Raw genomic sequence first — 14505 nt, 5'->3', positions numbered from 1 at the left:
GCGAGTGTGTTACCCAGACGGTTACTACCACCCTCTCGATGAGCTTCAAGAGGTCATCACCTGAAATGGTTTTCCAACAGTCTTGAAGGAGTTCCCAGAGGTGTTTTGCACTTGTTGGCCCCTTTTGCCTTCACTCTGCAGTCCAAGTGTGGACCATTCATAGTTTTGATGCCTTCAGTGAGAATCTACCAAAGTAAATGGTCATGAAAATAAAGAAAACACATTGAATGAGAAGGTGTGTCCAAACTTTTGGCCTGTACAGTATGTCTTACGTGTCTAATATAGTTTGTTCTGAAGATTTTTTGAAGGTTTTAAGTTGTAGTTAGTACAATTCAACAATCAATTATATTTTGTTCAATGAAAAAAACAATTATCTTGATAGTCTGTTTAAATTGCTAATAATTTCTAGCCTGTGGCAATGGCAAATTAAACATGGTTATAGTTTGTTCAGCTATTCTGTATCAGTGCATGTGGTGTGCAGCACACACCCATGTTTGGTATTCATTCTCCCTTTAGATATCCATGAAAGACCACCTCGAAGACAGTCTGCTGGAATGCACCATGCAAGACTTGCTCCGTTACGATGACTACAACAACGATGGTCACCTCACGCTTCACGAGTTTTACACCGCCTTCCGTAAGTCACGCTGCTCTTCTCCCAGGGCATCAGGATGAGAGTAGATATCCCTCACCAGAGCCGGGCTTAAATCCCACTGCAGTTAGCTAGCCAGCCAGTTCTAATTATCGTTCACAGCGGGGCCAGATCCATCTCTCTGAGCACCTGGTCATTTGGACTAATAAGGTGTAATCATGGTTCCTGTGACAAAATGCCCATCACCATCATGAGTTACCTCTGTCTTAATGAAGGTCACATACCAGGTCAGATTGTCCCTTTGACCGAGTCAACTTTCTGACCAGGCATTTTAAAAGTAGCATACACAATTTACCTTGAGCTACATCAAAAGTTCTTCACACATCGCCGATCTTAGCAAGTACGTAAACCACATGGTACGCATGGAGTCATTCCGAAAGCTTCTGCAATCGAAGCGCACAAAACAAGGGTCCATTAAGCCCCAACAGTCATTAACCACTGTAATGACTGGTTTTAGTGGGAGGGCCATTGTCATTACACAGTTCCTCTACTCTTAGTGTCCAGATGGACCTCGGCATTTCTGTCAGATCCCCTTATGCAGTGAGCGCTTCAAGGTGTTTTACTGCACGGTGAAGGAGTGAGCAGGGGCCAATAAAACACTGTGTTGATCAGGAGCCGGTCAAGGTTAAATGCTATGCTGCATAAGGACACATTCACAGAATTTCTTTGTCATTTGGAGGTCCTCATGCAGCAGCAGGCAGCATTATGATCCCGGTCCCCATTAGCATCGACTCCAGGAAATGGGATTTGCCAAGGCGATTCTGAAAGCCTCAGGTGCAGATGAGCTACATGAAAAACACTCTTTCTTAGGAGGAATCACACAATGTCAGGGAGATCCCACATCAGGTTGCTGACTCATGCACATTTTAATAAATAATCCTTACACTTCTTTGTGACTCAGATGAGCAGACTATCAGAAGTAGGGGAGAGAAATCACTTCAGACATCAGGCTTCAACTCGTGATGGATCATGGAGACTTTTTACGTGGTGCAAAGTGAGGGCAGCCCACTGAGAAAATAAAGAGAACACTCTCAGCGCCATTTTCAGAAGATGCATATTGAGCCATGTTGCAGCGAAGGACCCCCTGGATGCACAGAGATAGGCCTAAACTGACTTCCGTGCACCTGCTGACGCAGCAGCATTCCGATCGCGGCCAGGTTAAGGCACGGATTTGATTGCGCCGCATACATATGTTAGCAGTTATCATGGGATAAATCACTTCGTGAGGCTCCCCTGAATATCAGCCGAGGCAGAGGGATAGCGGGGCAGGCCAAGTAAACCCCACTGCAGATTCAGAGAGCCCATTATGGACCTGAGCCTTTGTACTCCAGGAGAGATGGACTTTAAAACCCCCGGAGAGAACCGAGCACAGCATTCATCATGGAGAAGGGAGGGAGGGAGGTAGAAAAAGGAGAAAAAAACATATCGAAGAGGAGAGGGGCTTGATGCCCGGCATTCTCCCCACCACAGGTCTATTTGTTTTTCATGGTCTGCGTTAATGGCGGAATTATAAGGACACGGAGCGCCGCTCTGACAGCCACAGTCAGCACATCTGCTTAATTAATCATATGGCAGGAACACAGAGGGGGCTGGAGGAAGGGGGTCAGAGGAGAGGGAGAGAGGGAGAGATAAAGAGCGAGTGGAGAAGAGAGACGATGAGTGTAATTGCCTGGGGAGAGAGGGGGGTCTGCCGGGAGAAATGTGCTGCTTTAGACTTGCAACTCTGTGGCCGACCGAAGCTATGAAGGGCATCGGGGTCCGGCCGTGCCAGTCCCTGTCGCGGGGGGTGATGGATGTCATCCGCTGGGAGAGATAACACAGGTCGGCTCGATGGGGCTGCTTATCACAAGGAGATCACAGGTCTCCCTGGGATGCAAATGACTGCATTAGGTTGGACGTACTCAATTACGGTTATCCTCTGAAGATGATGGTTTCACCTGTCACACAAAGTCATTGAGTTCTTGCTATTTCTTCAAACAATGAAATGTGGGCTGGGTTTATGCAGCCCAGGGGTCTTGTTTGATCCCTTCCAGCAAATCGCCAATGACCCTCCACCATTTCGGGCTGTATTTTTAAGACGCTAGGTCACAGCGCAAGGGACATTCCTTTTCTTGGAAGGCTACTGAGCAATTCTTTAATTTCCAAAAATGCAGAATATGCACAGTTTGGATTTCATGCTGTGAGTGAATCTGCGGCCTGTGCTAAAGATCTTGGTCATTGGCTTTAAAATTCAGGCACCTAGCACAAAGGCTGGACATTTACTAACATCGTGGATGGACTGATCTCCTCCAAATTTGTTCTGTAAAGACCCAAATCAGACACGGTGGCCATTGCAACTAATTGCAAACATCTGCACGGCTTTGCAGACACCTTGCATGTCAGCTGCACACTTTGGCTGATTGCACTGAGCCGTCCTTGTGAAGTGTTTGAGTGTTGTGTGTTTGTGTGTGTGTGTCCACGGTGGTTCTCGAAAGAGATTTACTCTGTTCTGCATAGGGCTGGCGAGGACAGTCTCCATGGCAACAGTAGGTGCCACTGTAATCTTGCAATAATCTTTTATTTTTTTCGTGTGAGACACTTGACAATGCAGCTCTGTGGCTTCAAGGGGGCGCAGAGAATAGGCATTTATGATAAAATTTCAAAAATCAACCTGCTGTCTGAAGAGGTCAGATACTTTATATAAAGTTTGTATTACTAAAAACATTTCAATATTTCCTGTGCCTTGCTGTGATTTTATAATTTATGCCTTTTTGAAAGTCTTTTCTGCATGGCAGACTTCCAAAATACAGCAAATGCCTAACATTACAAGCTATGAATACTGAAAATATATTTATTCCTTTGGTGCACTGGTAACCTTCTATGTTTTTGATCATCCAGTACGCTGTTATAATACACATATAGATAACTGGGACATTCATGGTTAGTCTCATTTTGGCCAACCACATACTGGCAAAGACTATAAACAGCATCTTTAGGGACAATCAAACCCGCTCTCTATATTTTAGTTGGTGTTGCCAGCAGTCACATTTACATTATATCAGATGCCCTTATCCAGAGCGACTTACAATCAGTATTTACAGGGACAGTCTCCCTGGAGCAACTTAAGGTTAAGTGTCTAGTAAGTGGGATTTGAATCCGGGTCTTCTGGTTCACAGGCGAGTGTGTTACCCACTAGGATACTACCACCTTATTGCTACCATTATTGCAGTCACATATTGCTACCATCAGTAATATAATGCACATTTAAAATTATATACCTGTTAAAATTAGGTTGCATGGGTGCAGAAGTTCCACCAAGTCTGCCAGGATATGCAGCTGAATGTATTGTGTACAGAACAGAGCTAGGTCTAAAACAACTAACATCACTAATACAGTTTCTCTCAGTTAGAGCTAGCTAGCAGACTATGCTTTTTTGATTCCTCATATTTACTTCACAATCTGAAAATCCATACTCCTTTAACATTGATAAACATACCCCCTGTACTGAGATTAGAAAATGTACCAATTTAATTTAGAAATGATCGCATTTGCATAATGCATGTAACTAATGATTACTTAAATAGTAATTACTTACAATCACTTACAGTTACAGGATCAGAGCCCCAGGAGCAAAGGTTTAATTAATGATTGAACATCTTATGCCTGTTGCTTGGCAAGTTCCAATACTTTTCTCAGATGTGAAACCGGGTGGTTTTATTTGAAATGTGTTCATCAGTAAAGACCAGTTATATTCAGACAGGTACCGCAATGGCAGGAGGCAGGTCACCAGGTTATCACAAAAAGTGCAAAACAGGCCCATGCCTCCCTCTACTGCTTTCGATCCATAACAGTGACTCACACAGTGAGAGTAAGTGGTTTTTGAATTGGCTACTTTTGTGGTCAGCTGGTTCATTGGCAAGTTTGTGACCCACAAGGGTACAACCAGCCCAAAAAATACAAACACAGAAATGCATTTGACTCACTACAAACGACTGGTTTTGATTGCATTGCTCTTTACAGCTCTTAAAACCTTACCTCGAAATGCATGCTGTTAATAATGATGAGACACAATTTTATACTTTCATCATAAAAACCTGAAATGAGTTGTAATTACAGTGTGTTTATCTGTGGGTGTGGGTGAGGGATTGTATCTCTCTGCTCGGTACCGACTCTAATTATCTGTGCTGCTATTTACAGCTCTGGCTGAAGAATGGCTGCACCCAGTCCTCACACCTCTAACCCCCCCCACCCGCCAAACTGCGCTAGTCCTTGAGCCCCAGTGCTCCGTATCCCACGCCGAGCCCCCCAGCTGTTAGCACCGCAGCATGTGGTCTTCTTTTATCTCTGCCCGAGACTCTGGCTGAGGCTAGGAAAGAATTCATTACCAGGCCTCCATTGATTCACGCCTTCCGTGGGCCCACAGTTCCTCTCTTACATCAAACAAGTGCATCAGGGAGCCAGGGCTTCCACGTCCACCCCCCTCTGTAGGAGGTATCCACCAAGGCCACGATGAAAAACGCTACTGTGATCAACGGGAGGGGCTCACCAGACGCAGGCTGCTTCCTGTCCCTTATTCCCCTCATTAATCATTTGCCAAATCAAAGCGGGTGCAAGAAAAATAAACACTTTATTCGGTCTGATTGTTAATATGTGCATCCCCCTGATGCTGGTTGATGTGTCTCACAGCAGGTTGATGTGTAGCGTGATGCATCCTGTCATTTAACCTCAGCTAAAAAACATTTTTTATAGGGGCCAAGGGCCATATTTTCTCTGTGCAATATAAGAGCTTTTTTGATGTCTGTTGGAGAAATCAGCACCCTGTGGCAATGCTAGAGGTGTGTGTGCATTTAAGGGCTTAAGTGGCTGTAGCTGTGCTTCTTGTGTCTCATTCTGTGCACATTTGGTGGTTAATGCTCCTTTACAAAGATCATCTTCTTGTGCACATATAGGGTTTTTCTGCCTTATGTTTCACCAGTCAACAATTAACTAAATTTTCTAGATTCACATTCTTTAGGATATACACAGTGGGTGCAGTAGGAAAATTGAGTGAAGTGGCAATGGCTATAATGTTCAATGGCAGACAATTTGGCAGCTAGTGCCACAGGGTTACATCTGAAAATGCTGCATCGACTATCACAACAGTTAAAACTCAAGGCTGTGAATCTGTACATCATAGTCTTCCTTTTGAAATATGTAGGGCAACTGATGCAATTTTGCTGGATTTTGTGGGTTTTTTTATTCTTTTTTGATGACTATAAATAAATTGTATTTAAAGTGTAGTGTGGGTGGGAGAATTTGTGCTGTTTTTCTTTTCTGTGTTAATGAGGTGGTGGGGCTAGGTGGAGGTGGAAGGTGCTATGACACTGAGTGTTTATTGAAGTGGCTAGGGTTAATCTGAAGGTGACATACAGCCTGTGAAATACAACCACCTACACATATTGCCGTCCCATTTCTTCTATTTTTATTTATAGACACACACATGTGCACATAAACACGTCTGGAGTAGGTTAACTCAATTAGAAATATCACGCCTGTTGCAAGCCTTGAACATACCTCCACGTTTGTGCCTATCTTTAACCAAAAGGGGAGAACTGTGTTCAAATCTAACTACTTCACTCAGTCACAAGTCTCTCCTCGACTTTGTAAGTTTGGAATATTGTCTCTTTCTTATGTACTTGTCAGAAATTGCACCTTTGCACATAGATTTACATCACTTTTTACAAGTTCCATGGCAAGAGCCTTATATTGTCACTGTACACTTGATGAGGGAATTTTTGATGGTAGGAAAAAAGTACATAAATAAATAATCAAAATTACAAATGATTTGTGTTTTTATTATATTTTTTAAATGTTGATATAATTCCAAGCTAGACCACTGTTTAGACAGCAACTCTGCATTAAGTGAGAACTAATAAACGGCTTCATTTCAGACATAACTGATGCAAAGGGAATCCCATCTGGAAAACCAGAAAATGTGTTTGTGCTGCTCTAGCGGCTCAGAGCAGCGGTAGGAACATGGCAGGGTTGTTTTAACAGCCAATCGATTGGGGGCCCTGTGATACTGAAGGCCCCATAAATCTGGGGGAAGAAAAGCTAATCTTTTTCACCGCTTTTGGCACCGGCACGGTGGTAGCATGATGTTCACCTGACTCTGTGAGCTGTTTACAATGCCTTTTCCCGAATAGCCAAGTGCAGCGCATTGAAAGAAACACCAGACGGATCGAGCAAGGGGGATGGGCGGTACTAAGTCCTACAGCCTCAGGCTTCATTGTGCGGCTGGATCGGGGAAATAAACTAGTTAAGTAAAACAGTCTGCAATTAATGTGCAAAAAACAGTCGGCCGTGTATAATTCAGTCTGAGGGGTGATTTCAAGTGGGTATCGGTGCATTTTAGTTAAATGGCATCCATGTGAGACAGGGGCAGTCTAAAGATTTTCTGTCCTGGTTTCAGGGCTGCAGCAACAAGTGCAGCAACTAATAACTTACTAAGATATAAATCAAGATGATTGCTGAAACCATACTGTGTTTATATGTTTAAATAAAATAAAACGAGGAAGAATTGGAGGGGGGGGGGGGCATATTTTGAGTCAAGCATATTATTTAGATATGTTATTTAGAAGCTTGATGAAGATTAAACATTTTCCTCTGTGTATGTGGGATTGATCAATAGCAGTTGAAGCTTCTGTGCGTCTACGTGCCACACGAAGTGCTTATCTTTGTACAACGCAACGATTGTGTTTGCACAGTGGAGACAGATCTGGCTTTGAGTGCGAACAATGAGGCCGGGATATTGAGATATACACCACCACCCCCTCCCTTTTCCCTCAGCTGTAAGGTAATTTTACCTCAGAAAGAGTGGCTTAGAATGCATCTCGCACATGTTAATATTACAGTGGTTTAGACTAGTAAGATCATGTCTCCTTGGCCTTAAGTGATCTCTTAAGTGAATATAGACAGATCAGGGACGTGAACTGGACAGAACCCACTGTTCAACTCATATAACCCCTGAATTTATTTAAGGCAAGACTCCTGGGTGACATCTTGATCAATTCATCAGTTTAATCAGAACCATTTAAGAAACATTTCATATTAATTCTTCCTCGCGGCTTAATGTTCTGCTGTGCCCTAGTGGATTTGCTAATTGCAGAAGCCATAATTTTTACCCTGGGGTGTCAGGGCATCATGCTGCTAGATGACTACGGTTCTTGAGCGAGCTTCCCTCAGCTTGCACCAAGCCACTTTGGTGGCCGAGGGAACCCTGTAATTTGCATTTTTTTAGAAAGAGACTGAGTGATAGAGCTGATTATTCTAAGGCATTTGGAATTGAAATCAATAGCCATGACATGTCCTAATCACCAAATCTGGTTGACCGCTGCAGGTAGAATCATGGATTTTTATTTTTTAGCCTTTCGTCAGTGGTCAGTTTCTGACAATGGCTGATCCTGACACTCATGTCAACACAACCCCAGCATCAGGAATGGTCCCAGACAGGCCCAACTCTTAGGTCAGCAGTAGTCCTACAACAGGACTTTTAATAATAAATCAAACAAATCCTTGATGTTTATAATGTCTGCTTATTTTAAATCCTAATAATATTGTTATTTTGCTTGAATGCCAATGAACAAAGTGGTGACTTTGCAAGATTGCTTTGTTATATTATGCCAGGAGGCTGATATTGACAATTAAAATTCAAATTGTTGCCATATCTCAGCAGTTCATCAAGTTGGCCAGGGAAATTTTATATAAGCGTTTTACAGAACAGTTAACCCTGTCACCGTCCCTGGCAGGCTATATATCACACACATTTACGACATCTCCTACAGCCAGCTACGACTTTATTTATTTATTTACTTTCACTTTCTAAAGGGAGGGGGTGGATGAAGTCGGGATGGATTGACCTCTATTACCGTGCCTGATACAGAGAGAGAAAAAAAGTCTTTTTCCTGCTCAATGTTTGGTGCAGGGAAGAGGAAGTCGTTTTCTCTTCATATCTATCACTGGCCTGTTTGTACAGAATGACTTGAGCCTGACCTGACATCCCCATCACTCTGCCACACAGGCTCCTTTCTGCTTTCCCTCTTGTCTCACAATTTTTTTCCCCTCACCATTCCTCTTGTTGTATCAATGGCCAGTGGCAGGAAAAAATCAGCCTGGTTCTGTAGCACTCAAGCCCTGTCAGCATGCATTTGCTGTTTACCCTCCTCTCATTCTTTTTTTTTTTCCTGCCCGTTTCTCCCATCGGTCCCTGTGACTCCATGTCTGCGGTTCGCTGTCCCACTGCCATCTGCGATGAGCACTGTGTCTGCGCTGTGAGGGTGACATCTGCCCCGGCAGCCAGAGCAATGCGGCTGCAACCCCAGGCGTCCACGGACTTGTCAGACATCCAGCTACATGACAAGAGCCCACCTTTGTCTCGCCTGCCGGCATTCACTTGAGGCTTGTGCTGACTGTAATGTAGACAGTCGCATTAGCAGCAGAAAGGTTAGGAGAGGGCAATGACACCGGTTCAACGTCTGGTACGTGGTGCTTGGAGAGGGAGACAGAAATATTCATTAGTCTGAATGCATTAACAGCGGATGATGCAAGCTAGTCTGGTAGTGTACCAAAATTACGAAATGACTGACCTTTTATTGACTGAGGATGCTTCCAGACCTGACAAGCTCCAAAGTCACAACTAGAAAAAGGAAGTTTGTGAACAAACTTCGATTTTGACTTGGAAAGCAGTAAAAAAACTAGGATATAAGAGGAAGAAAGGATAAAAAGAAAATTAAAAGAAAGTTAAATTAGTCAAGTGTGTTAGCATCTAATGCTAATGCCAATGCACAATGCATCACGTGAAATTTGGTTCGGACCATGTTGAAAAATTATTGCTATTCCTAGCATGCTAACATCAACAATGCTAACAGGGTGGGGCAATGATGAATTGTGAAATTTGGTGACTTTTGGGACGTCATTTATCTTAGGTGGAAAACTGAAAATGTGACCATTGTTGCTCTGTAAAATTAATGGATTCAATGGGACAATGTAGTGATGAAAAGGAGGAGAGCAGTATAGAATTATGAGTGGATAGAGGCTATATGTGGTTGAATTGGGTACAGTGGTGTAATAGATTAAATATGTGGTGGTTGGAAGGCTGATAGTGTGACTATTGTTGCTCTGTACAATAAATGGGCTTCAATGAGGATGGAGGGATAAAAATGAGGAGTGGTGGATAGGGGGATGAGGTTAAGAGGTTAAACGTAGTTGAATTGTTTCAGTTTGGTGAATAGGTGAAATATGTGGTGGTTGGAAGGCAGAAAGTTTAATCATTGTTGCTATGTAAAATGCATGGGGTGAATGGGGAAGTTCAAAACCCGATTCGCCAAGGTGTCACTGAGGTGCCACTGAGCAAAGCACCGTCCCCACACACTGCTCCCCGGGCGCTTGTCATGGCTGCCCACTATTCACCAAGGTTGATGGTTAAAAGCAGAGGACACATTTCGTTGTGTGCACATGTGCACAATGACAATCACTTCACTTTAACTTTTGGTTGGAGGATGGGGGATGATTGGAAGGAGGTTAAATGTGATTAAATTAGTTACATGGGTTGAATATGTGAAATATTTGGTGGTTTCCTCTGTAAAATGCATGGGGTGAATGAGATGACGGAGGGTTAAAAAGGAGGAGCAGAGGATAGGGGATGCGTGGAAAGAGGTAAAATGTGGTTAAATTGGTTGAGTAGGTGAAATATGTGTTGGAAGGCTGAAAGCGTACTTTAAGTACTTTCCAGGCCTTAACTTTGACTGTAATTTTATCTTTGTCCATATTTACATGATAACCAGACTGATTGTGTGCTGAGTGGTGGCCTAGCGGTTAAGCAAGCGGCCCCGTAATCAGAAGGTTGCCGGTTCGGATCCCGATCCGCCAAGGTGCCACTGAGCAAAGCACCGGTGATGGGTTAAATGCATAGGACAAATTTCACTGTGTGCACCGTATCACAGTGACAATCACTTCACTTTCATTTCATTAATAATGATAGTTGAGTGTTAAGAACTATGAATCCAGTCTACAGTTTCCTCAAATGTTTCAAAACTTTGCAAATGAACTCACATCTCACATTTAATTAATCCCCCTGCTGCCAGAACCACAAGCTGCGTGTCATTAATGTATTTCTAATTCTCTTTTTGGCAGAGATGCCATCCAGCCACAGTGGCCATTCTGCAGCACTGCTGTCTGGCAAGCTGGAGTCATGGGTTTACATTACAGATAATTCATTAATTAATTTCTTTGTTTGATTTGCTGTTAAGGAAGTATGTGAAATGGTTACAAGGAGATGTATTTTTTCAGTTATGTAGCTTTAAAGCTCAGAAGGTTTTAACACAGGGGTGTTTAGCTGCTGACAGGTTTTGGGCACCGCCGTCCACAAATCACATGGAAACACATATGGAGGCAGTGATGCCAGGACTTTCTGCATTAATGAGGTAATTAAACCCAGTGTTTATTTCAAGCTGACTTGATTTGAAAGCGAATTACTACACATTTAGTCCAAATATTTGTATAAATGTAAATTGTAATATATTGTATTGCAATATTGTAATTTTTGGCTCAAGAACATAGTTTGCATTAGTTTTAATCAGTGGAAAAGACTTTAAAGTCAGGCACTGAGACAAGCGGAGAAAGAGATGTATTCTTTCCCAAGCTGCATAACTTAATGTTATGAATCTTATGAATCCCTAAAAGCTCTAAGATGATCAAGAGAAAAATAGAGTTTCAAACTCACTCTCTGAATATTATGCCGGAGCAATTAACACAGTTTCAGAATTTAGTACTTATTATGGGTTCTATATACAGTACAGGCAAAAAGTTTGGACACACCTTCTCATTCAATGTGTTTTCTTTCAAGTGGGTATCGGTGCAATGTGTTTTCTTTCAAGTGGGTATCGGTGCATTTTAGTTAAATGGCATCCATGTGAGACAGGGGCTGTCTTTTTCATGACAATTTACATTGGTAGATTCTCACTGAAGGCATCAAAACTATCAATGAAGTTATGTACTTCACAAAAAAAGGTGAAATAACTGAAAACATGTTTGATATTCTAGTTTCTTCAAAACCGCCGCTCTTTGCTGTGATTACTGCTTTGTACACTCTTGGCATTCTCTCGATGAGTTTCAAGAAGTTGTCACCTGAAATGGTTTTCCAACAGTCTTGAAGGTGTTCCCAGAGGTGTTTAGCACTTGTTGGCCCCTTTGCCTTCACTCTGCGGTCCAGAGTCCAAACCTTTGGTCTGTACTGTATAAACCAGTTGCAACACAGCTATTTCTGTAAAAATGTGTGATGCACCGTGTGTTCTGATTCTGCCACTTTTCTATTGGAACCAATATTCTATTAGAATGTTCAGCAGCTACAGCAGCTCTTGTACTGGATCAGACACACACACATCAATGAAGCTATTCACCAGTTGCTTTGGTAGGACCAAGCATTCACTTAGTCTGCGATGACATGTTGGCAGGATGCGTTTTTTTAATAGAAAACCAAATATGGCATTTTCCGTTGATGCCTTGTGAAGCGAGCACCACTGCTGAGATTGTCCTTCTTTCTCCTTTTTTTATGTTGCTGCTCAGTGGGAGAATGAAAGAGTGTAATTACGATGCATTGTTTACACACGTGAACCTAGGTTGTGGCTTATGTATCATGGGAGGCTTACACAGGGTGGCCGGCATTCATATTTCATGCATGCGAGATAGTAACCGGCTTAAAACACACAGCAGATTCTGTGTCACGCTAATATCATTTACAGGTTAAGTATGGTCGGAGCTGCAAATGCCTCTTGTTTTTGTAAACATTCACTTAGCCCTCGGGCGGGAAATTAATCACTCGAGTTGTCCTTCGTCTCCCCTTAGGTTAATGTGATCCATCGGGATAGGAATGACACACTCTCCTTTACGTTTTTTTAAGGCCACATCCAGAATTAAATGTACCAAAAAATCTGTCCACATGGATTTTTTTTTTCCTTTTTCATTTGTATGTAATAATTTGAGTATATACCCAGTCTTTTTATGTAATCATAAGTCAGGCATCGATTTGTGAGGTTGTTATCGTCAGCCTCGGTTGTTAAATTCGCTCGTGGCTCCGGTTTCGTAAGTGTCCGTTAGCGGCGCGAAAGAGAGTGGCAGAGGAGAAGAAGAGGAATCATTTCCTGCTGCTGCTACTGTACATACGTGAATACGACGCATGGGTGCCCTTTGTTAGATGAATCCATTACAGCAAATGTGTCGCTGCTTAGCAACAGTGCCAACATGCCCACAGTGCCCAAGTACATTTTATTTATCTCTATATGATAATTAGGATCCTAATTTTAATTTGGCTTCCAGTGTAATATAATATATATATATATAATATATGCCACTAGTGGTATCTGTTGTGTGGCACATCCACACCGGCAGTGAGTGAATTTATTCCTGTGCATTTAAGATAACAACACATACAAATGCCTTTCTGCTTCCTTTTAATGACTATGTTTTTGTTACTTCATCTCTGCACCTGTGAAGGCAACATCTCACCCGCCGGTGAACAGAGGTGATAAATAATAACATGGGTGCTTACTTCTGCCTCCGATTATCCAGATGCCACTGACACTGGCTGAGAAGAATGTTCCTCATTTTCTTTGCTCGTTAAATTTCTTTTGTTCGCTTCTTTTATTCTCACCTGATGAGGCAATACGTTCAGGAAGACGTGGATTTCATTAGCGGTGCCAAAACCTCTGACAGGGCTGCAGCTTATCAAAATTGATGTTGTTTTATGTGTAAGACCCTGTAAACAACACAGATTTGGCCCCATAGCTGTTTACATTCTTTGGTGGTTCCAAAATAATAAAAATTGGAAACAATTTTATTGTCAATAGGTGAATTGGGGCAGTGGTGGAATCCCGAGTCACCAAGATGCCACTGAGATGCCAATGAGCAAAGCACCTTCCCCACACTTCTCCTTGGGCACCTTCCATGACCTCCCACTGCTCACTAAGGGTGATGGGTTAAATGCAGAAGACACATTTTGCGTCCAATCACATTATAATTATGACAATCGCTTTACTTTCACAAATTGTATGATCTATTTTATTATCATTACATTACATATTGTTATTTGTACATCCTTGTGCCACCAACACAGCTCTTACCTGTGGAATCATGGACTCCAAAAAGCCTCTGAAGATGTTCTGGGTTCTATGGTACCAAATCTTTAGGAGCAGATCCTTTAAGTACTATAAGATGTAAGTTGGGGACTTTGTGGATCAGACAAGACAGGATATACCTCGCATACCAGTGAGTGCCATGCAGATATTATGCCACAAAAATGTCATTGTCCCATGCTTTGACCCAGTCAACTGGCATTACAGTTACTCATTACCTATATTGCCATGTGAAATATACTGAGGAATAACAAGGAATAGCATTTAATGTTACTCATTTATTCTGATTTAAATTGTGTGGCTGATATTTTCTGTGTAAAGGCAAACATTATTTGCCCTATATTGAACAATTTCCAGCATGGTGACTGTCACTGACCCAGTCTACACATAAAACTCACAGTGCCTGTCTTCATCTGTAATTGTTTTAAAAACAGACTGAACGGCACAACATTTCCACCCAGAAAACTCTGCAATTGGCTAATGGCAAAAATGGAAATCTGTTGCACACAAGTAATAAGGAATTAAATGGTGAAGGAGACTAAAAGTGAGGACTCTGCTTACAGAATTGCATTATTTTAACATGGGAGCACTGCTGCTGAGGCGCTTAAACATGACATCAATGTGTTTGCGGTATGAATGCAATGCTCCTTCATATGGACCCTCCTTTTTTTAGATGCAAAGAAAGTGGAAATCATGTGCGAACAGATT

At 42.3% G+C, this 14505-nt stretch overlaps 1 protein-coding gene across 2 annotated transcripts in view; it reads left to right on the top strand.

Moving 5' to 3' along the window:
- Positions 1 to 14505, top strand: part of fstl4 (follistatin-like 4) — a 116243-nt gene that overhangs the window by 77121 nt on the left and 24617 nt on the right. The window contains exon 6 of one of the 2 annotated variants that reach the window (XM_028984666.1): positions 517 to 637. The exons of the other annotated variant lie outside the window; for it this stretch is intronic. Coding sequence (XP_028840499.1) covers positions 517 to 637 — 121 coding nt within the window. The remainder of the gene's footprint in view (positions 1 to 516; positions 638 to 14505) is intronic. 2 annotated transcript variants of the gene reach the window in all.

Source organism: Denticeps clupeoides, chromosome 6 (assembly GCF_900700375.1).
Source record: "Denticeps clupeoides chromosome 6, fDenClu1.1, whole genome shotgun sequence".
Classification (NCBI taxonomy): domain Eukaryota; kingdom Metazoa; phylum Chordata; class Actinopteri; order Clupeiformes; family Denticipitidae; genus Denticeps; species Denticeps clupeoides.
This window is presented reverse-complemented; position numbering and strand designations above follow the sequence as displayed.